The 23,976-nt window shown below is 39.4% G+C and overlaps 1 protein-coding gene across 1 annotated transcript in view; it reads right to left on the bottom strand.

Moving 5' to 3' along the window:
* TESK2 (testis associated actin remodelling kinase 2) overlaps positions 1–23,976 on the bottom strand; it is a 123,079-nt gene that overhangs the window by 25,731 nt on the left and 73,372 nt on the right. The window contains exon 4 of the mRNA XM_045545554.1: positions 6,468–6,516. Within this exon, the coding sequence (XP_045401510.1) occupies positions 6,468–6,516 (49 nt within the window). The remainder of the gene's footprint in view (positions 1–6,467; positions 6,517–23,976) is intronic.

Here is a 23,976-nt window from a genome sequence, read left to right as displayed (position 1 = left end):
GGCAGCTCATGCCTGTAATCCCACACTTTGAAAGGTCAAGGTGGGAAGATCACTTGAGGCCAGGAGTTGGAGACCAGCCTGAGCAACAGCAAGACCCCTGTCTCTACCAAAAATAGAAAAAATTGTCCAGGTGTAGTGGCACACACCTATAGTCCCAGCTACTTGGGAATCTGAAGCAGGAGGATCACTTGAGCCCAGGAGTTTGAAGTTGCAGTGCACTACGGTGATACTACTGCACTCTACTCAGGGTGACAGAGTGAAACTCTGTCTCAAAGGAAAAAAAAAAAAAAAAGACCCCTGTCTCTACCAAAAAAAAAAAAAAAAAAAAAGATACTGCAGTGAAATAAAGATGGTAATTGAGAGATAGAGTCTAAGTCCTCTACTCTTGCATCAGAGCTGGCCTTAGTAACTTGCTTGGCCAATAGAATGCAGCTTAAGAGACCTTCTGGAACTTCCAAGGCTAAGTTATAAGACATCTCTTGCAGCTTCCACTTGGGTGGCTTATACATCTCACCAGTTACTGCAAGTTAAGTCTAACTATCCTGAGATAACCATTCTGTGGGAAGCCTAAGCCATATGGAGATAATCTAGAGAATGAGACCCCATGTGGAAAAAGAGGAGTCAAGGAGCACCACAGCACCAGACATGCAAATGAAGAAGCCATCTTGGAAGAAGCCAGCTGAGCCCTCATAGCTGATACATATGGATCAAAGACCTAGCCCTTTTGAATATCTGAGCTATAAAATCACAAACAAAATAATTTTTTTTTTTTTTGAGACAGAGTCTCACTCTGTTGCCCGGGCTAGAGTGCCATGGCATCAGCCTAGCTCACAGCAACCTCAGACTCCTGGGTTCAAGCAATCCTACTGTCTATAGGCATGCGTCACCATGCCCAGCTAATTTTTTATATATATTTTTAGTTGTCCAGCTAATTTCTTTCTATTTTTTAGCTAGAGACGGGGTCTCACTCTTGCTCAGGCTGGTCTTGAACTCCTGAGCTCAAATGATCCACCTGCCTCAGCCTCCCAGAGTGCTAGGATTACAGGTGTGAGCCACCGCGTCTGGCCCAAAATAATTTTTTTTAAGCCACTAAGTTTTGGGATAGTTTGTTATACAACAATAGATAATGGGAATAGGCATCTTTTTTATCCTAAGCCAGAGCTTAGCAAAGTGCCTCGCCCACAGCATAGTCACTCAAAGTGGTGTGTGTCAAGGGAATCTCTCTCTTCCCTCATATTTTCTCATATTTTTAATTTTCACATCTTTGTCATTTCACATCCTTGCAACTTCGCACCCAGCTCAAGGCAAATAAGGCCAGGAGACTACTCTATACTGGGCCACACAAAAATAAGAAACAAAACAGGCAAAACCAAAACCAATATCACAGCATACCAAGAAACTGGAATCGGGGTCGGGCTTGCTCATTTTTATAAATAATGCATGAGTTTGGTCACTGAACCCATGGAGTTTCCTTTCATTGTAAGCCGTCTGATTATATAAGGCTTATTATAAGTCTGATCAAACCAACTCAGAAGCAACACGTATCAACCCATATAAACAAGAAATTTCCAAAGTAACTACTCTAATAAAGAGAGAAGGTATACGGTGAGGTGGGAATGAGGAATGAGAGGAGGATGAGAGCTATATAAATAAAAAACTCTTTGCGACAGCCTGCAGGGCTAATCCATTCCATTCCCTTATGAGCCAAAAGCATTTCTTTCAGTACTAAATGTCTGTTTGACTGAGGTGGCTTTGCTATAAAAAGACAGAATCATCTCACTAGGCCAAGGAATATTCTGCAATTACAGAATTAGCTGAGTGGCTCTCATTGCCACAGTAGAAAACAAGAATAGTCTCTCCATAACAGAAAAGGCAAGAGAGACCTAGACACCAAGCAATTCAATTGTTGTCTCTTTTGACAGAGAGTATTGTCTGGCACTTGATACCCCTGCCTCACAGCCATATACCCTACCCAATTCCTCAATGCCCAATCTTCTAGCCACTGAGAGGTTCTGCACTAAGAAGTTCCCATACTGCTTGATTGGAGGATATATCCTTCCTTGTGCCTTTCCTAACAATATTTAAAAAGAAAACATAATCTGTCCAGAGGCATCTGTTTCTCTTCTCTCTCTCTCTCTCTCTCTCTCCACCCCCCCAGCCCCTACCCATCTTGGATATGGAAGAGAAAATACATATATTAATATATAAGTCAGTGGAAGCTACTTTTTGATTATGAATGATACACAATTTTGCTTTTTGATGAACTTACAATGAGAAGGAACAGGGTCTCTGAATAGCATCTATTTAACTGCTGAATTAAACCAATACTTAACCTAATAAAGTGCTAGAATTCCAGTTATATGAGTTCTTTTGTTGTTTAAGGCCATTTAACTATTTTCTGTTACTTGCAACCAAATACTTTCTTATATACCCAATAACCAAGAAATAGCTTTTCCAAATAATCCAGAATACATAAAAAGTGTGTCAGGGAACTGAATTCTACAAAAACTACACATGCTACACAAGACCCTCTGCTTAGCACTATGTGGAATATAAAAGCGAATTAATGACAGCATGTTGTAATAGAAATAGGCTTAAAGTCAGATAAACCTGGATCCAATCCTACTTTGGGGAAGTCACTTAATTTCCTTAAGCCTTAGTTTTCTCATCTATAAAGTGGAAGAAATAAGACTATATAATTGTGAGAATTATATCTAATATAAAGCACCAAGCATAGTGCTCAGCCCATAGTGAGTATTTAATAATTAGTAGTTGTTATGGTTTAAAAAATGGGAGAAAGCATGGTGAGGTGGTTCACCCCTGTAATCCTAGCAACTCAGGAGGCTAAGGCAGGGAGACTGCTTGAGGCCAGGAGTTGACCAGCCTGGGGTGCATCGTGAGACCATGTCTCTAAAAAAAACAAAAAAATGAAAAACAATTAGCCAGGCATAGTAGTACACCTGTAGTCCCAGCTACTCAGGAGGCTGAGGTGGGAGGATTGCTTGAGCCCAGGAGTTAGAGGCTGCAGTGAGCTGATGGCTCTATCCTGGGTGACAGAACAAGACCCTGTCTCTGTTTTTTTTTGGTTTTTTTTTTTTAAAAAAAAAGGAGAGGAGAGGAGAGAGGGGGAAAGAAGGGGAGAGAGAGAGAGAAAGAATCTTACCCTCAAGTAGGGTAGAAAAAAAATAATTATGATCTGCTGATTGGAATATTTATAGGGTATGGGAGATTGCCAACAAGGGTTTCAATTCTTCACCCCCTACTGAATCCATGCCCTTTGATATACAACTTTGCAGTACAGTCCTGATGTGGAGAGGGCATAATTTCCACCCATGACTCAGGCATGTGATTTGCTTTGTCCAATGGGATGTTAGCCAAGTAAACTTGAAGATAAGCAGAGTCATGAAAAGCAACTGTGCGAATGGGCCGGCATACTATTGCTATTCTGGCATCATCTTAAAAAAGGACATGTCCAGACTAGCCCACTGGCCCCAGGAGGAGGAGGAGCTAGAGCAAAGAAGCCTCAGCAAATCCCAGCCTAGAGTAGACCACCAGCTGACCTGACCTGCAGATGCATGAGTGAGCCTAAGCAAGACCAGCAAAACTGCCCAATCTAGTCCAGCTCAGTTCAGCTGACCCTGGAGATGTATGAGAAAGAAATGTTTATTGTTGTATGCTTTTGAAGTTTTGTGTGAAGTGAAGATAAATGACTAATCGTGGCCGGGCAAGGCTGCTCACACCTGTAATCCTAGCACTTTGGGAGGCCGAGGCGGGAGGATTGCGGGAGGTCAGGAGTTCGAGACCAGCCTGAGCAAGAGCGAGACCCCCATCTCTACTAAAAAATGCATCAGGCAACTAAAAATAGAAACAAAAAATTAGCTGGGCATGGTGGTAAGCACCTGTAGTCCCAACCACTCCGGTGGCTGAGGCAGGAAGATCACTTGAGCCCAGGAGTGTGAGGTTGCTGTGAGCTAGGCTGATGCCACGGCATTCTTGCCTGAGCAACAGAGCAAGACTCTGTCTCCAAAACAAAAAGACTTATGGTGCTCAAGGGCTGTGCTAGATATTAATAATTTGTTTTTATGATCCTTAAAGAAAGCAAGTCAAATTATAAGGCAAATAAACTTAGAAGTCTCCAGAGACCTGTGCCATCATGGTCTTTGCCAATCCCCTTCTGAAAATAACCAAGAGCATTTAGATATCTGGGCTTCATCACCATCAGCCTATTAACATCATAATAAAAATATTAAATATCATGACACAGGGAGAACATCATGTGAAGATGAAGGCGGAGATCAGGGCAATGCTTCTATATGCCAAGGAACACCAAAGAGTGCCAGCAAACCACCAGAAGCCAGGAGAGAGGCGTGGGACAGATTCCCCCTCCCATCCCTCAGAGGGAACCACCCCGGCTGACACCTTGATCTCAGACTTCTAACCTCCAGAATCACCAGACAATAAATTCCTGTTGTTTAAAGTCAAAAAAAGATATTAATATCATAAGCTATGTCAATATCTCATTAATGATACTGGAAAGACTGGCAATAAACACTCTTTCATAAAGCACATATTGTATGCTGTATATGGCTACAAACAAGCTAACAAGCAGCAGATTAAGTAAAACATGGCCAAGAGAATGTTGCATTATGATCATTCATTTCTGCCATTTCCACTACACACCCCGCTTTTAAATAAGTCACATGATCACAGATTTTAAAGGATGTTCTCTGTCAGCAAAACCAACACACAAGCCTTTCCAATGAACTCACATTTCAGAGAACAATCATATACACAGAAAATGCAAAAAATACTTCTACGTTTATTAGTGTCAGAACTCTTGTAGATAGAAGGCTTGAGAGAAGGGGAGAGCTGTCTTTGAAGAATTTATAACTTCTAAGAATAGAAATATACAGAAAATGTTTCTTGATCTGGGGTGCTGGTTATGGGTGTGTTCATTTGTAAAAGTTTAATGAACTGTACCTTTCATATGTGTGCTTTTCCTGTTATGTCAGACTTTGGTAAAGTCTTAAAAAATTTAATGATACTAACAGCAGTATAGTACTAAGTATAGAATGAAAAACATTAACAATTCAAAGTTCAAAGGAGGGATTAGTCACTGTTAATAATACAAGTTCTAACAGTTAACATGTATTAAGCAATTTCTATATGCCAGCACTGTGCCAAATAAGTATTTTATATTTCATCCTCACAACATCCCTACCAGGTCAACCTATCAGCAGCATTTGCCACAATTAATTACTTCCTCCTTCAAACTTTCCTTTCTATTCCAGCCCAACATGCTCTCCTGGTTTTCTTCCCACCTCACTAGCTGCTCCTTCTCAGTCCACCCTTCTCCCCAGACTTAAAACTGAAATAATACTCTAGGGCTCACCTCCTGGTCCTCTTCTCTATCTATACTCCCTGGGCCAGGTACTACCATTATTATTCTCATAATACAGATGAAAACACTGAGGCACAAAGAGATTCAAACCTAGGCAATCAAGACTTCACAGACCATGCTCTTAACCTCCTCACCATTCTGCCTTCTTTGGCATTTCATTTAAGTGGCTGGACACAGTTATACACATTCCATTCTAGTGCCTTCAGTAACTGAGAAAAGAGTGAGGCACATGGGACCCTGCTTCATAAGATATTAAGGACTAATATCAGGCACCAAGCCAGCAGGAAACCAATACTCTTGCAAATTCTATTAAACAACTTTCCTTCCTAAGTTTCTTCACTTTGTACTTTGGTAATTACTGCTCAAGGAGGAATGTGAAAACATTCTAGAACATAGATTCTCAAAAGTAGATGCTCATGAAATAATCTGGGGAACTTTTAAAAATACAGATGTGCTCTATGCAGACCTATTAAACCTAGAAGATTCCAGGAATCTGTGTTTTGAAGGAGCACCCAAACAAATTCTGAAGCTGATAACTTGGTAGCTGAATTTGTTCTAGAGAGAGTTTTCTGGGGCTTCAGTGGATAAGTAATGAATATCACATATTTATTTTCCTAGCAGAGGCTGGAAATGAAATGAGAATGGAGATGTAAACTGATTCCAACAGGTAATGAGACCAATCAGGAAACCAGAGAAACAACTGTGGAATTCTAGATCAGGACATCAAACATTTCCAGGTGGTCTGGGAATCTGTTGCCACAAGACAGTGTGCAGTCAAGTGATACCATCCCTTGGCTTAGGAGGGAGTCATCCAGGCAGCAAGAACTAATTTTACACTTGAGCACTCATATTCTCAGAGTACTCACCAAGTGTTATGAAGGAATATAAGGATATTAAGAGATACGGCCATTGTTCCCAGGCACCAGAAGAAATCGCTGTTAACACTACCATTTTCACATACATATATGCACATACATTTTGTTTACATATGCAAGCAACACTGTGGAACCATAAATTCTGAAACTAAGGCAAAGAAGTCATTTCAACACACTTTTTGAAGTCTTACCTCTGTAAGTGCATGCAACTGTCCTTGATGAACACACACACCCATGAACCTAAAAAACAAAAAAGATTTTAACAAATGAAACGAACACAAACATAATTGTCATATGGAGAAACTAGTTAACTATGCATTAGAATCAATCCAATACCTGTGAAGCCCCCTGGATTCCTGTACAACCCTGTAGCCTCTTAATCATGACTGAGATGCCAGGTTGATAAATTTCTAAATTTACCACGAAATATCTGGTTGTAGCAAGACCTAGTGGTAAAAAGAAGTGGAGGAAAAGGGAGGGTAGTAAGCCTTAAGAACAGCAGGATATAATGGAAAAAGCACCAAATGGAAATAAATAAATTTGATGCTGGTTTCAGCTATGCCAATACCTGACTACATGCTCACCACCCTCCCCTCCCCCCACAAAAAAAGAAAAAAGAAAAAAGTCACTAACTCTGCGACTCAGTTTCCCCATCTATAAAGTAAGCAGGTTGGACTACCCAATCTGAAGGTCTATAATTTAAAAACAACAAACTGGAAAAAAAAAAACCCATACATTTGCTGGGTGACAAAGGACTAACTTCTTTAACATACAAGGAATACGTCCAAATATATAACTAAAAAGATAACTCAATAAAAAATAAGTAAAGGTATGTACATAGTTTACAGAAAATTAAGTATAAATGGCTAATAAAAATACCAAATTATGCTCAAAATCACTCATATTTAAAGAAATGCACATTAAAACAAGGAGATACTACTTTTTAAATCTATCAAATGAACAAAAAGATTAAGATTGATAATGCTCAGTGTTGTCCAGAAGGTGAGGAAACTTACATACACCATTGAGTTCTTGGCACAAATTTTTCAAAGGGAAATTGACTATATCTAGCAGAATTTTTAACTGCTCCAACTATTCCACTTCTAGGAGTTTATCTTACAAATATATTCAATACAGGTGAGCAAAAATACCTGTAAAAGGATGCTATGGTCTAAACTATTGTGCCCCTCCACCCCCAAATTCATATATTGAAACTAAATCCCCAGTATGATAGTAGTAAGAGGTGGGGTCTTTGCGAGATGATTAGGTCATGAGGGCTCTGTCTTCATGTATGCGATTAAGGCCCTTATAAAAAAGATGCCCAAGGGAGCTTGTTTGCTCCTTCTGCCATGTGAGGGCACAACAATGAGGCACCATCAATGAAGCAGACAGCCCTGCCAGACACTGAATATGTTGGCACCTTAATCTTGGACTTCCTAGCCTCCAGAACCATGAGCAATAAATTTCTATTGTTTATAAATTACTCAGTCTAAGGTACTATGCTATCGCAGCCTGAACAAACTAAGACAAAGGACAGCTACTTTAACAGTGTATATGAATCTAAATATCCATTAAAAAAAGACTGCTTAAATATTTACGGTATACTCACGGACTGAAATGCTATATGGCCATTACAAAGAATAAAGTAGATATTTATGCACTGATGTGGGAAGATGTCAAAAATATATAGTTAAATGAAAACATCACGCTATAAAACAATATAGCATGATTCCATTAGTCTAAAAAACTGTTTATATATTAATAGAAAATGTCTAGAAGCATTAATAGGTGGTACTGTACAGAGGAGGTAAAAGGTGATTTGCATTTTTTATTTTACATACTTCTATTATATTTGAAGTTTTTTTCAACCAACAGGTTATATTTATATTTAAAAATAAAAACCATAAATCAATGATTATGACTGATGACCATAAAGTAGGAGAAGATAAATATCATAAAGCCAGTAACAATAGGGGTTTGGGTTACTGAGAAGGAAGTCTCATTAATAATACCAAAGTCTAAACTAAGTTCTATTATAGTTTAGAAGGGCAAAGAAAAGGGAAGAGACTGACTATAGCAGGAGTGCAAGGCACATCAGTGACTGTGTTGGAAAGGACCATAAAGTTCCATGAAGGCAGACAACATGTCATATTCTTCTGTGTGTTCACAGCACCTAGCAAATATTAATAGTATGAAAATTCAGTAAATGATTGCCAAGTGAAATGGAACCGAGTAAGGAGAGTGCCTAGTTGGCTATAATATCACAGTAGAGTTTTGAGACATGCTGCTTCCACATTTCAACTAATCTGGAACTATCAGTTTCTCCAAGGGGTGGTTTCTGGACTGCTAGTTTTCTATAAGTTCATCTAGAGACATGACGGGAACTGGAGAAAGGAAAGAACCTGAGGAAAGATCTAGTTAGTACTGAAAACAGGATGCAGGCTCCAAAGATTAGTTGAAACTTACCTCTGGCTTAAAAGAGATGGGAAGTGAAACAACAGAGTAATTAAAAGGGCTCTGAAATTAGAGGATGTGGGTTCAAATTCCACCTCCACTACTTTTACTAGCAAGCATTAGTTTCCCCTCTGTGAAAAATGGAGATAATAGTGTCCACAACATAAGGTTGTTAGAAAAATTGAAATAATAAATGTAAAATATATAGCACCGTGACTGGTACATAGTAAGTTCAAAAGAAGATAAGCAATTATCATAATTGTAACTCAGAACGGGACTAGGTAAAAATCAAATTTAGTCAAAAATCAAATTTGCCAGATGGCTGGCAAGAAGCTGGTTTCTATATACTTACTCTCCTCTCCATTCTTCAACTGTTGTCCCTAACCCTACTTCCTGCTTTGTAGAAGTGGAACATTTGACTTCATTCACCTGTCATTTTCTTCACTATGTAACCCACCACCTAATATGGAAGAGAGTGAGCAGGGGGAATGTGAAGCAGGTAAAAGGCTAACAATGAATACAAGCAACACAGAGTGCTGAAGGATTAATGTGGGATGCTGAAGCTGTTTTTAGCCAGCATGGCAGTATCTATGAGATATACACACAGAGCATCTGAGAGTTTCTGTCAACATCAATAATTTTAGCTGGGTAAAAGAAAGTAAGCTGCACTGAAGTAGAGGAAATTTGGACAAGATGAATAAGAAGACAACTGATCTAAGAGAGCATCATTTGTACAGATGTCTTTAAAATAGGCTGCTGAGTACAGTGACGTGAGCCTGTAGTCTCAGCTACTTGGGAGGCTGAGGCGGAAGGATTGCTTGAGCCCAGCCTCGGTAACATAGTAAGACCTCACCTAAGAAAGATAAGAAAATAAATAAAATAGGTCACTCTTCTTAAAATGTTATATGAACAATTCCCCAATCACTGGAATTATGAGAGTGAATATGCCATTTATTTATTAAACAGGCCGGGCACAGTGGCTCACGCCTGTAATCCCACCACTTTGGGAGGCCAAGGCGAGAAGATCGCTTGAGCCCAGGAGTTTGAAGTTGTGGTGAGATATGATGGTGCCACTGCAATCTAGCCTGAGTGACCAAGTAAGACCTTGTCTCTTAAAAAAAAAAAATTATTAAACAATTAGTTATTGAGTGGCTACTATGTGTAAGGCATTAAGGACAGGACAGCAAATAAAACAAAGTCCCTGCTCCCTGCTCTCGCAGAACTTTCATTCTAGGGTCATTCTGTTGGAAAGCAATTGTAATAAAAAGATAAGTGGGTATTATGCAGAATGTGGTTAAATCGTATTCATAAATTGCTATTTCTAGTCAACCTCTTACAGAAAGAATGCTTCTCTGAGATTAAATGATATCCTGCTTGGGAATAATTCTATTCCCATTGTCTTACCATAGCAAAAAGTATTAAATTAAAATATGATAAGCTACATTTCCTCCCTCATTAAGGCTTTCCAAACTATGATGGGCACTAGCAGGAGTTGGCTAACTATGCACCTGTTTTTATAAACTCAGTTTTATTGGAACATAGCCATGGTATTGTCTATGGCTGCTTTGGTGTTATGACAGCAGAGTTGAATAGTTGTGACAGAGACTGTATGCTTGCAAAGACTAAAATATTTACTATCTAGCCCTTTATACGAAAAATCTGCTGACTACTTCAGTTTGAATGTCCCCTCCAAAACTCATGTTGAAACTTAATTCTCAATGTGGCAGTATTAATAGGTGGGGTCTTTAAGATGTGACTGAGTCATGAGGGCAAAGCCCTCATGGATTAACCCATGGATGGGCTCAAGTGATTCTCCCACCTCAGCCTTCTAAGTAGCTGAGACTACAGGAGTGAGCCACCATGCCTGGCTGGTGGCTTTATAAGAAAAAGAAGAGAGACATGAGCAAGCACCTCAGCCCCCTTGCCACATGATGCCCTGAGCTACCTTGCAACTCTGCAGAGAGTCTCCTCCACCAGCAAGGACCTTACCAGATGCAGCCCCTTGACCTTGGACTTCTTAGCCTCCATAATCATAAGAAATAAAATTACTTTATAAATTACTCAGTTTCGGGTATTCTAAGCAACAGAAAACAGACTTAGACACGAACCTAGAGCATAGGAATCTACCCATTTCTACCTAGGAGACATTAAACAAGTTAATATTTATAAATCTTTTCCTCATCTGCAAAAACAAACATGAAAATAACACTACCTTAAAAGGCTGTTATGAGAATTAAATGTAAAATTTCAAGCACAGTTTTCAGCAGTATCTAGTGCATGCTCAAATAAAGATCAGTGACGTTTATTAACAATCCTAAATCATGCCGTCCTTTACATGGCTACCAGTTACCTTTTCAAAATACAAAATATGTCATTCCCTTCTTCATAACCCTTCAATGGCTCCTTTCTGCCTATAGAATAATGTCAAAACTCCTTACCACAGCATTTAAAACTCACCATCATCCACTCCAACTAATCTTTGGAACCTCACATTTTTCCATGCGCCTTATTCTTCACCCATCTCTCCCTCTCCTCTGGCTCTATCATTCTGGCCTACATATATATACTTAAATTTCCCCCATCTTAAAAAATCATTCCCTTGCTCTCTCCCTAAAATGTGAATCTAATTCACACTTTTCATTTGTTACCAAACTGTAAGAGTAAGTTACATTCTCTATGTATATTTCTTTAATTTTTACTCATTCCTAAATTCATTATAATCTGCTTTCTGCTCACATAACTCTTTTGTAACTTTTTTCACTATGGAAGATTCAGAGCTTTATTTATCTCTGCATTTCCAGTACCTAGTATATCATCTGGCACACAGTAAACAAACTCTCAGTAAAGATTTTTTGAACGGTATGAATGATTTTTATGACCTGGAAATGTGGTTGAAGTTCCTCCCTTGAACTGGAATATTATATTTACTGGAAATCATTCTTACAAGATTAGCTAAAAATTCACCTTCTCTATAAGAGATCTCCTGAATGCCCTCAGTTAGCATCAATCCCTTCTCTCTCTCTCTCCCTCCCCCCTACAGTACTGCTAGCACTTTTCACTCTCCTTTGAATGATTGCTAATTAGCATTATGTGAAGTGGTCTGGGTCTGGTGTCGGACTGCTTAGATTTGAATCCTGGCTCTGTCACTTACTGGTGACCTCTCTGCATTTCAGTTTCTCCACGTGCAAAATGGGAATATTAACATTACCTAATCATCTGGTCATTGTAAACACAAAATGAGATAATCTGGGTTCCTGAAACATAATAACATAATAAGCACTAGAAAATGTTAGCTCTTCTTGTAACATTTCTTCTGACTCCTTTCCCAGACTGGAATATAAGTAAGTTTTTCTGGTTTTGTTTTTTTTTTTAAGAGGTGAGGTCTTGCTCTGTCGACTAGGTTGGAGTGCAATGGCACGATCATAGCTCACTGTAATCTCAAACTCCTAGTCTCAAGCAATCCTCCCACCTCAGCCTCCTGAGTAGCTAGAACTATAGGTGTGTGCCACCATGCCTAGTTAATTTTGTATTTTTGTAGAAACAATCTTGCTATGTTACCTAGGCTGGTCTCAAACTCCTGGCCTCAAGTGATCCTCCTGCCTTAGCCTCCCAAAGTGTCGGGGTTACAGGAATGAGCCACCACACCCAGCCCTAAGTAAGGTTTTTAAGAGTACAGATATTGTCTCATTTGTTTCTATATACCGTGTCTGACACATGTTTTGTATGTAAGATGCTAAATAAGCATTTATTGAATAAAGAAGCAATAATCACCAAATTAGTTTCACAATATAAATTCATTTTACAAGAAAGAACATCTAGAGGCAGGTACAAGGCTAGAAAGCCAAGAGGGATTCGATTTGATTTGATTTGATTTGATTTGATTCAATCAAATATTTAAAAAGAAGCCAGGCAATAGGATTCTACTAAGAAAACAATCACTATATTCTAAAATCATGGATCTTCTAGAAGCTGAAAAGACCTGGTTTGGGTATGATACACCCTTGCTTCCCTTGCTCCCAGGCCCACCATCTCTACGTCCACACCATCCACATAGGTGTCACACACAGCACATTCAGGCAGGCACTGGCTTCACATGACACTTTTCTGCCTTCTACCCATCCCCTAACTCATATCACTATATCACAGTTGTATCACCCAACTCTACTTCTGTGTGCAACTTTTCTGCCTAACCTCTACCACCTCATTCCTTATATAGAAAACCACCACCACCACATCCAAAATGGTGTCACAGAGCTGGCAAGCTGAGACAAGCAGTAGCTTTATATTGGAAGAAGAGCTTGAGTAGAGTTAGTCAATCCAGTTGCTATAATCAAAATATACTTTAAATGGGAAATATTACTCATCCTCGACAGGGAAGCGATATGTGCCTAGGAAAGCATGTAGTATCAATAATAAGTTTCTACCGAGATTTTTATTACTAATTAAGTAGTGGATGAAGCCTAAAATCTTTTTTGGTACAAGACAGGACCCAAAATAAATAACGTTCTGAACGATTCTTATCCCTTCCCCTCCAAAATCATGCCAGCTAGAATTACTTAGCTCAGGAAGGGAGTGCTTTCTTTAATGTATGTGCTTAAGAGTGAGTGATTACTCAACTTGTTATTTTTAGTTTCATATTATACACACATTCATAGGGAGAAGAAAGAAAGGTTGCTTTTGTATTTCAGAACAGTGCTCCCCAAATTTTAATGTGGAAACTAATCAATGAGAAATCTTATTAAATTGCAGGCTCCTATTCTGTATGTCAGGGGTGGGGCCTAAGAGTTTGAGCATCCAAACTCCCAGGTGATGCTGATGCTGCTCGATCCAGGGACCATACACTGAGTAGCAAGACTCTGTCTAGACAAAACAGTTTATTACTGCTCTAAAGTTAGTAAAATCAACAGGAAACTCTCAACTCTGATACTATTGGTAAACTGGACTTTGACCAGAGACTTAATTTAATTTGCCTAAGTCTTTCCTATAGCATGACTTACTATGCCCCATAACATGTCATTACCATGTTTTCCTGCACCTTTGCCTTTTCTCAGGCTGGTCTCACTGGCTAGAATGCCCTTCCTCTCATTTCCACATACAGTCATGCTTAATGATGGGAATATGTTCTGAGAAATGTGTCATCAGGTGATTTTGTCACTGTGCGAACCAGGCAACTCCCCACCTAGGTTATATGGTGCATTCTATTGCTCCTAGGCTACAAATCTATACAGCATGTTACTGTACTGTATATGGTAGGCAATTATAACACAATGTTAAGTACTTGTATATCCAAACATAAATAAAGGTACAATAAAAATACAGTATTACAATCTTATGGGACACCACTATCATATATACAATCTGTCAATGACTGAAATGTCAGTATGCAGTGCATAATTGTCATTAGATTCTACCCATCCTCAAAGCCCAGTTTTGTTTTGTTTTTTATGAAGGGGGTGGGGGGAGTAAAGTTCAGTTCTTTTGGTTTTGTTTTTCTGAGACACAGTCTCCCTCTGTCACCCTGGGTAGAGTGCACTGGCATCATCATAGCTCACAGCAACCTCACTCCTGGGCTCAAGCAATCCTCCTGCCTCAGCCTCCCAAGTAGCTGGCCCTGCAGGCACACGCCATGACACCTGACTAATTTTTCTATTTTTGGTAAAAACAGGGTCTCTCTCTGGCTCAGGCTGGTCTTGAACTCCTGAGGTCAAGCAATTCTCCTGCCTCAGCCTCCCAAAGTGCTAAGATTACAGGCATGAGCCACCACACCCAGCCAAAGCCCAGTTAAAATACTTCCTTCCCATGCTTCTGAATTACCAAAGCATACCATCTATACTACTTTCCTATAGCATCATTTCTTATCTTAAACTATGTTTTATCACATGCCTTATATCTTCTCCACTAGACCATAAGCTTCTTAACAGCAAGATCTCATTCGCTTGCCTGGTATATACACTTGCTGGATAAATTTAAAACACAACTCTGATCACACCAAATTTTCTGAGTGCCTACTATGTGCCAGGCACTGGTAATAATGATAATGACGACAGTAATAGCTAACTCATATTATGCAGGCATTGTTCTAAGTGCTTTACATTATATTAAGTCATTTAATCCTCACAATAACCCAGTGAAGTAATGCTTTTATTATCCCAATCATACCAGTAAAGAAACTGAGGCACAGAGAGATTAAGTAACTTGCCCCAAGTCATAGAGCTAATAAGTGGCAGAGCCAGGAATCCAACCTAGTCAGTGGGTTGCAGAGTCTGTACTCTTAATCACAATGTTGTATTACCTCTCCATACAGTTATAAAAAGGATATAAAGATGAACAAAATACAATCTCTTCCCTTGAGAAGCTATATGCTACTCAAAAAACTTTTGTAGCAACTCGCAGCTTCTGATTAAAGTCCAAACTCCTTAGCATGTTATTCAAAGGTCTGAATTATCTGACTCAAACCTCTCTTGCCTTATCTCCTATTATGTCTACCTGCATTCTATTTTAGTTATATAACCTGCCACTCCTAAATATGTTCTGAATTCTTCCTCTTCTATGTTGTTGTTAGAATGAGGCTATCTGCAATCCATTTCTTAAAGCTCTACCAATTGTTAAAAACTCAGCTCAAAAACATCCCCAAATAATGGCAACAACAATAATAGCACCAAACATTTACATAATATTTAGTGTGCCACACACACAGCCACATATTAAGTCATTTATTAATAATCTCTAAGTTAGAGATGTAATTTCAGATATTTCTCTGATCTTTCCAACGAAAATTAACCTTTCTCTTCCTTATACACTCATATCAGTCTATTTAAACCTCTATTGTAGTACTTACCAGGTCCTGCTTTCTATATCGAGTTTTATCTACATCTACCTCTTCCACTAAACTAGAAGGTTCTTGAGGGCAGAGATCCTATGTGTCAAAGAGAATGGCTACTTGTTCATCAAATTCCTTCCCTTTTCCTCCTGAAGCAGACTACATTTCCCAGTGTTCATTACAGTTGGTTAAGACCATAACAGTAAGTTCTGGCCAGTGGTATATGGGCAGAAGTAACTATGCTATTTCCAGGCCTGTCCCATAAAACTTCAACATTATTCTCCATTCTTTCTTCCTTCATGCCAGCAGATACAGAAGATCCAGTGGAGGAATCGAAGGCCCTGTCCTAAGTGAAAAAAAGCTCCTCTTCTACCACCATCTAAGATGCATTGGCCTGGGACATGAATAAGAAACAAACCTTACAGCCAATAAGATTTTAAGTTGTTTATTACAGTAGTCAGCCCACCTGGACTAAATACACCATATAGTTTTATGTTTCTTTATATATTTAAAACATTGCCTTATTCATAGTTAGTGCTCAGTAAATACTTACTGAATTTAATTAAAATTGTTATTCCAAGGCATGACCTTTCCTAAGCCCTACTATTAGCCAGCAGTCTCCAAAATGGGGAATGAGCAAGACTATCCATTGGAGGATAGGAAGAAAATTAGAACTTATTTTTTATATAAAAAAGAGAAATTGAGTTTTATTAATATTAAATTATGGGTTAATAGTAGCACATGGGGATGTGCTTAAACATATTTTCCTAACCGGATATTCTGACAGGCAGACTAATTCCCCCATGCCCGGATGTCCATGCCCTAATCCCCAGAACCTGTGAATATGTTCTGTTATATGGCAAGGAGAATAAATTAAAGTTGCTAGTCAGTTAACTTTAAGAGAATCTGGGCACGGTGGCTCATGCCTATGATCCTAGCACTTTCAGAGGCCGAGGTGTATTACTTGAGCCCAGGAGTTCGAGACCAGCCTGAGCAAAATAGTAAGACCTCATCTTTACAAAAAATAGAAAAAAAAATTAAAAAATTAGCCAGGTATGGTGACATGAGCCTGTAATCTCAGCTACTTGGGAGCCTGAGGCAGGAGGATTGCTTGAGCCCAGGAGTTTGAGGCTGTAGTGAACTATGATGACACCACCATTGTACCCTAGCCTGGGCCACAGAGCAAGACTCTGTCTCAAAAAAAAAAAAAAAAAGAGTTGGGGGAGATTATCCTAGATTACAAGGTGGGTCCAGTGTAATCACAAGGGCCTCATAGGTGAATAGGAAGCAGAAGAGTCAGTATCAGAGTGATGCAATGTGAGAAAGACTCAGCCTCATTGCTGGTTTTGAAGATGGAAGGGGGTTAACGAGCCAAGGAATGAGAGCAACCACTAGCAGGTAAAAAAAAGGAAATGGATTCTCCCCTAGAGTCTTCCAGAGAGGAATGCAGCCCTGCTGACACCCTGATTTTAGCCCAGTGAGGCCCATGCCAGATTTCTGACAAACAGAACTGTAAGATAATAAATTTGTGTTGTCTTAAGCCACTAGGTTTGTGGTCATTTGTTATGGCAGCCACAGAAAACTAATTATAAGTCCATAATCAAAAAAAAAAAAAATTATGGGTCGCTATTCTGTGCTACAATGTTCAGAGACCTAAGACAGATTTTAGGCTTTGGCTCTTTCTAAACCAGCATAAGGAAAATAACATTAACATGTTCCTTGGTGGCATTCACATTCAGTCAGTCAAATATTTATCCAACTCACAGTTCCACATAAAGCTAAGAGGAAAACATTAAAGGTTAAATGTTGTCCCTCCTCAAAAAGTTAACTAAGAAAAGTGAAGAGAGAGATGTGATAGCAGTCTAAAACACATTGTGTAAGCCAGGTGCCATGGCAAATCCTTGTAATCTCAGCTAGTTGGGAGTCTGAGGCAAGAGGATCACTAGAGTCCAGGAGTTCAAGACCAGCCTAGGCAACACAGGGAGACAGCCCCCCATCCCAAAAAATAATAAAATAAAACACATCTAGCTGTCCTTATTCTGGTAAAAAAAAAAAAAAAAAAAAATCACTGACACAACCGGGTCAGGTGGCTCACACCTGTAATCCTAGCACTCTGGGAGGCCGAGGTGGGAGAATTGCTTGAACTCAGGAGTTCAAGACCAGATTGAGCAAGAGCAAGACCCCATCTCTACTAAAAATAGAAAAAATTCACCGGGCATGGTGGTGTGCGCCTGTAGTCCCAGCTACTTGAGAGAATGAGGCCGGAGGATCACTTGAGCCCTGGAGTTTGAGGTTGCTCTGAGCTAGGCTGATGCCACGGCACTCTAGCCCGAGCAACAGAGTGAGACTTTGTCTCAAAAAAAACCACACTGACACTGCTGTTAGACATGGACCTCCCCAAAACTGCATAACAGCACTTGGTAGGAAGAGTTCTGTGGCCACTGTGTCAAAGCTGTCAAGACAATTATTATTATTATTATTTTTTTGTGTGTGTGACAGAGTCTTGCTGTGTTGCCCGGGCTAGAGTGAGTGCCCTGGTGTCAGCCTAGCTCACAGCAACCTTAAACTCCTGGGTTGAAACGATCCTACTGCCTCAGCCTCCCGAGTAGCTGGGACTACAGGCATGCGCCACCATGCCCGGCTAATTTTTTCTATGTGTATATATATATATATATATATATATATATATATATATATATATATTTTTTTTTTTTTTTTTAGTTGGCCAGATAATTTCTTTCTATTTTTAGTAGAGACGGGGTCTCGCTCTTGCTCAGGCTGGTCTCGAACTCCTGACCTCGAGCAATCCACCCGCCTCGGCCTCCCAGAGTGCTAGGATTACAGGCATGAGCCACCACACCCGGCTAAGACAATTATTATTTATTGCTCACCTACAATATCCCTGGAAATTGTGCTAGGTGCTTTATATGTATTACCTGAGATGAATTTACCTTCATTTTATCATCAAGGAAAATGAGGTTCAGAGCATTTAAGTGACTTGACAAAGGTTAGAGAGAGTACTAGAATCTGGATGTCTGGCTTCAAAGCCTATGTTTTGCCCTGTGACAATGGGTAAGAAGAAAAAAGGCCAATGGTTCCATAACTTAATTTCTGAGTAATAAAAAAGAACTGCCTATCTATGAACCAATGAAAATCTAGCTGGTTTGCTTTATAAGCTTTTCTGCTGCCAACTTTGAGCAATAAAGCAGTGTCCATATCATAGGAGTTCTTCTGACCCATGTGGTCTTTCCAGAAAATTATTTGACTCTAAAAGTTATGGCAATACCAATTAAGAGGCTTGAAATAAACCTATAACACAGTGTTAAAATATGGGCATAATTTTGATACTAATATACTTTTTAAAAGGCCTACATTGGGCCCAGTGTGGTAGCTCACACCTGTAGTCCCACCTACTCAGGAAGCCAAGGAAGGATTGCTCGAGCCTAGGAGTTCAAGGCTGCAGTGAGCTATGATTGCACCACTGTACTCCAGCCTGGGTAATGGAATGAGACCCTGTCTCTAAAAATAAAATTAAAATTAAAAGGCCTACATCTAAAACACTGAAACTCTTCTACAAAAATAACCACTTAAAAAAGAAAATAACTAGACATGCACATGATTTTCAAAAAATTCTCTTTGTTGCATTATTTACCACTGTGATAATTTTGAAACAACTTTAATGTCCAACTATAATTGAATATCTAAATAAAATTTTTATATATAGTGATATATTTGTTAAAAACACTGAAACTTATATTGGTTTACTATTCTTTTAAAACAGTACGTTTTTCCATAAGTTTTGATGTTTTTATCTGATTTCCTCCCATAATTTTGGAAGAAAGGGACCTGTAGCACACTCTACCAGACTCCACTAAGTTTTAACATGTGGCACAAAATGAACTGCTTTGTATTTTATTCACAAATAAAGCAAAGATACCATCACTCTCTTAGACTATAAAAAATTACCAATAACAACAACAACAACAAAAAGATGACCAAGAAGAGAAGGCAATGGCTCAGCTCTTAAGTCCCAAAAGAACTATGAATCTAGACCCATAAAAAGGCAGTAATATCTTTGAGTAAGGCTTGCTGCAGTTCAAACATGTTTTAGAGGTATTACATCATGGAAAACAGGTTGTGCTAGGTCCTAGATATGAGAACCCATAAGGAAAACTCAGCTGAACAGACATTAACCACCGGAGCCTCACATCGGGTGACACTAAACAGAGCTGACTCAGTCTGGCTTTCTCTCTTCTGCCTACAGTTTTTACAGTCCAATTTTAAGATAGCCAAAGGCCAAATAAACATTGTTCAGCAATCAGATCATGTCGATAGCACTACACATAATAACAAGAAAACCAACCAAGTTCATGGTCTAATTTTACTTTTTTCTTTTAGTAAAGCAGTACAAGTATCTAAAAATTTAAAAATTAGATCTGCTTGCTTATAAATATTAAAGCAGTTTAATAAATATAAAAACACTCTAGATTTCTGGGAAGAAAACAAGTGTCCTCTATCTTGAATAACAACTGAAATTAATGAGACTAAGAGCCAGGCACAGTGGCTCACGCCTGTAATCCCAGTACTCTGGGAGGCCCAGGAGGGAGGATCGCTTGAGGTCAGGAGTTCGAGACCTCAGCAAGAATGAGACCCCCGTCTCTACTAAAAATGGAAAAAAATTAGCCAGGCATGGCATGGTGGTGCACGCCTACAGTCCCAGCTACTGGGGAAGCTGAAGCAGGAAGATGGCTTGAGCCCAGGAGTTTGAGGTTGCCGTGAGCTAGGCTGACACCACGGCACTTTAGCCAGGGCAACAGAGCAAAACCATCTCAAAAAAAAATAAATAAAATAACATAAACTTTTTGTTAAATACTTATAGATTGAATTCATTCTTAGTCTCAGATTTTGTTTTTTTGTTTTTGTTTTTTTTTTTTTGAGATAGAGTTGCCTCTTGCTTCAGCCTCCTGCATAGCTGGGACTATAGGCGCACACCACAACATCCGGCTGATTTTTCTATTTTTAGTAGAGACGGTCTCACTCTTGGTCAGGCTGGTCTCAAACTCCTGAGCTAAAGCAATCCTCCTGAGCTCAAGCAATCCTCCCGCCTCAGCCTCCCAGAGTGCTAGGATTACAGGCGTGAGCCACCACGCCCAGCCATTACCAAAAAATTTTAAACCACATTGCTCAAAACTGCCATGCAAGCGGCAAAATGTCAAGTCTCCAGACAAAGGCATAACTATTAATACATATACATGCAGCGACTTTAAGTATTGCAAAAATGCTTTTTTTTTAAATTCAGGAAGTTCAAAAGAGAACTAATGTCCATAAACCCAAACCCGAAAAAGCTTATTCTTCCTTCTCAAATTTATCCTTTATTCTAACATTACTTATAAACTCACATCAAAATGGCAAAATGTAAATATAGACTTCAATTTATGTGAGCATACTTCTGAAACAATATTCTCACAATGATTTATTTCTTCTCCCTCTCCCAAAGTGAATGAAATGTATAGAGGAAAGAAAACTTCAATCTAACAAGCATGTTTCAAGCAATTACTATGTACAAGGTTTGTGCTCTCCACAGATAAACAGAAGACTTAAAAATTTTTACTGCCTATCAGATATATATTAAGCACAGTGCCAGGCAAGTAGGGGTTATAGAAATAAACATGATGGTCCCTTCTTCAAGGAGTTCACAGACAGCAATGATGGTGATGTACAACATTTGTTCAGCACTTAAGAATATGTCATACACTGTTCTGAATACTTACCTCATTTAATCCTTATAAAAACATATGTGATATTATGTTTTAAAGATCCCTTGGGGGGGAATATATGTATGTGATAAGTACATCTCCATTTTACAGATAAGAAAACTAAAGAGATTAAATGGCTTGCCCAAGGGCACACAACTGGCAGAGTTGGGACTGGATTCTTAACTCTCAAACATTAAGCTATAAAGCCTCAAAATATGATGCTTCAGATTACTGTAACAGTAATAACAATAATAAAAATTATAATAGTTAAGATTTAATGCCTTTGTAGTGTGATAAATTATTTACGTGTATTATCTCATTTAATCCTCCCATCAACCTGGTACATACCTAACTCCCTATTTCACAGATGAGAAAACTGAGATTACAGATATTACACAATTTGATCAAGGTCCCCTAATTACCATGAGACTAAACCATCTTGAATCTCTCCTCTGAATTCCAGACTTCTTGGTCCAACTGCTAACTTGCTATCTCCTGATCTCCCATTCCCCAAACCTGTTCCCCACAAAGTCTTCCCCAGTGTGATTATGGCCATTCACTTCCTCCAGTTGTTCAAGTCAAAATATAAGTAAGAGTCATCCTTGACGCCTCCCTTCCTGTGCCAATATCCCACATCCAATCCATTAGGAAATGCTAGGCCTCTTTCAAAAATATTCAGAATTCAGCTATTCCTCTCCACCTCCACTGCTACCACATGGTCCCAGCCACCACTGATTCTATATGGATTATTGCAATAGCCTCCTAATTTGATTTTCATCAGGTATACACTTACATAGCTTCAAATAGGTATATAATGAAAAATAACAGTCCCCCACCCTGCCCATACCACACTGAATCTACTCCCCAGAGGGAACCACTTTCAACCCTTTTAGCTGTTTCTTCTATTTTCCTCCATACATCTAGCTAACATACTTACACTATTATTTCTGACCTTATCTACTGACTTGCCAGTGTAGAGGCTGACGATTCAGGACTCTTAAACTACTTCCCTTCCAATACTGTTATAACACAATTTTGGGTAAAATCAATAGGGGGGAAAATCCAGACTCAAATATTTACATTATTTTCACTCATTATAATTACTACTAGGCCAAGTACTATATTATGATTACATTTTTATTTTTTGTGTTTTACCTCTTTTTCATTTGCTTAGTTACTATATGCCTACCACTAACTCATTTCAGAGCCTCCAATAGAATTGTAAAGTTCTGGCCGGGCGCGGTGGCTCACGCCTGTAATCCTAGCACTCTGGGAGGCCGAGGCGGGTGGATCGCTCGAGCTCAGGAGTTCGAGACCAGCCTGAGCAAGAGCGAGACCCCGTCTCTACTAAAAATAGAAAGAAATTATCTGGCCAACTAAAATATATATACAGAAAAAAAAAAACTTAGCCGGGCAACTAAAATATATATACAGAAAAAAAAAACTTAGCCGGGCATAGTGGCGCATGCCTGTAGTCCCAGCTACTCGGGAGGCTGAGGCAGTAGGATCGTTTCAGCCGAGGAGTTTGAGGTTGCTGTGAGCTAGGCTGACGCCACGGCACTCACTCTAGCCCGGGCAACAAAGCGAGACTCTGTCCCAAAAAAAAAAAAGAATTGTAAAGTTCTTCTGAATATGGATTTCCACCCTGCCAAACACATCAAAAAATCTATAAATTCTGTTCTCATAGCCCCTCCCCAACATCTCTGCTGGACATCGTAATCCTTCTGCACCAATTTGAACTGCTTATTCTGTAGACTGTTGCATAGCAGTCATCTTGGGACTTCCTGTTATTTTTCTACTCCCCTTCTTTCTAGATGTTATAGCTTCCATTTTATTTTTATTCTGTTATTTTGTTTACCCCTTGTTTTGATGGGACACATCCTCCAGTACGTTCAGAATAAAGGGCACATGAGAGGCAAATTTTTTGAGAATTTGCCTGTCTGAAAATGTCTTTCTTCTCTCATGCTTGACTGGTAGTTTGGCTTGAGACAGAATTCTAAGTAGGAAATGATTTTCTCTCAGAAAGCACTGTTCTATCGCTCTAGATTCCAGAGCTGGTGCTGAGGCCTAATACCATCCTGATTTTCAACCCTTTGTATGGAATCTGGGGTTTTTTTCCTGTAAGTGCTTAGAATCTTCTTTTTATTACCTATATTCTAAAACTGCATAATGATTTGCTCTGAAGTGGGTGTTTTTCTTTCATTGTCCTGGGCACCTAGTGGACCTTTTCTTTTCTCTCTTTTTTTTTTTTCTTGAGACAGGGTCTCGCTCTGTCACTCAGGCTGGAATGCATTGGTGTTAAATCATAGTTCATGGCAGACTCAAATTCTGGGCTAATTTAAAAAAAATTTTGGCCAGGTGAGGTGGCTCATGCCTGTAATCCTAGCACTCTGGGAGGCCGAGGCGGGTGGATTGCTCAAGGTCAGGAGTTCGAGACCAGCTTGAGCAAGAGTGAGACCCCGTCTCTACTAAAAATAGAAAGAAATTATCTGGCCAACTAAAATATATATAGAAAAAATTAGCCGGGCATGGTGATGCATGCCTGTAGTCCCAGCTACCCGGGAGGCTGAGGCAGGAGGATCGCTTAAGCCCAGGAGTTTGAGGTTGCTGTGGGCTAGGCTGATGCCACGGCACTCACTCTACCCTGGGCAACAGAGTGAGACTCTGTCT

This window comes from Lemur catta, chromosome 3, assembly GCF_020740605.2.
Source record: "Lemur catta isolate mLemCat1 chromosome 3, mLemCat1.pri, whole genome shotgun sequence".
In the NCBI taxonomy this organism is placed as follows: domain Eukaryota; kingdom Metazoa; phylum Chordata; class Mammalia; order Primates; family Lemuridae; genus Lemur; species Lemur catta.
This window is presented reverse-complemented; position numbering and strand designations above follow the sequence as displayed.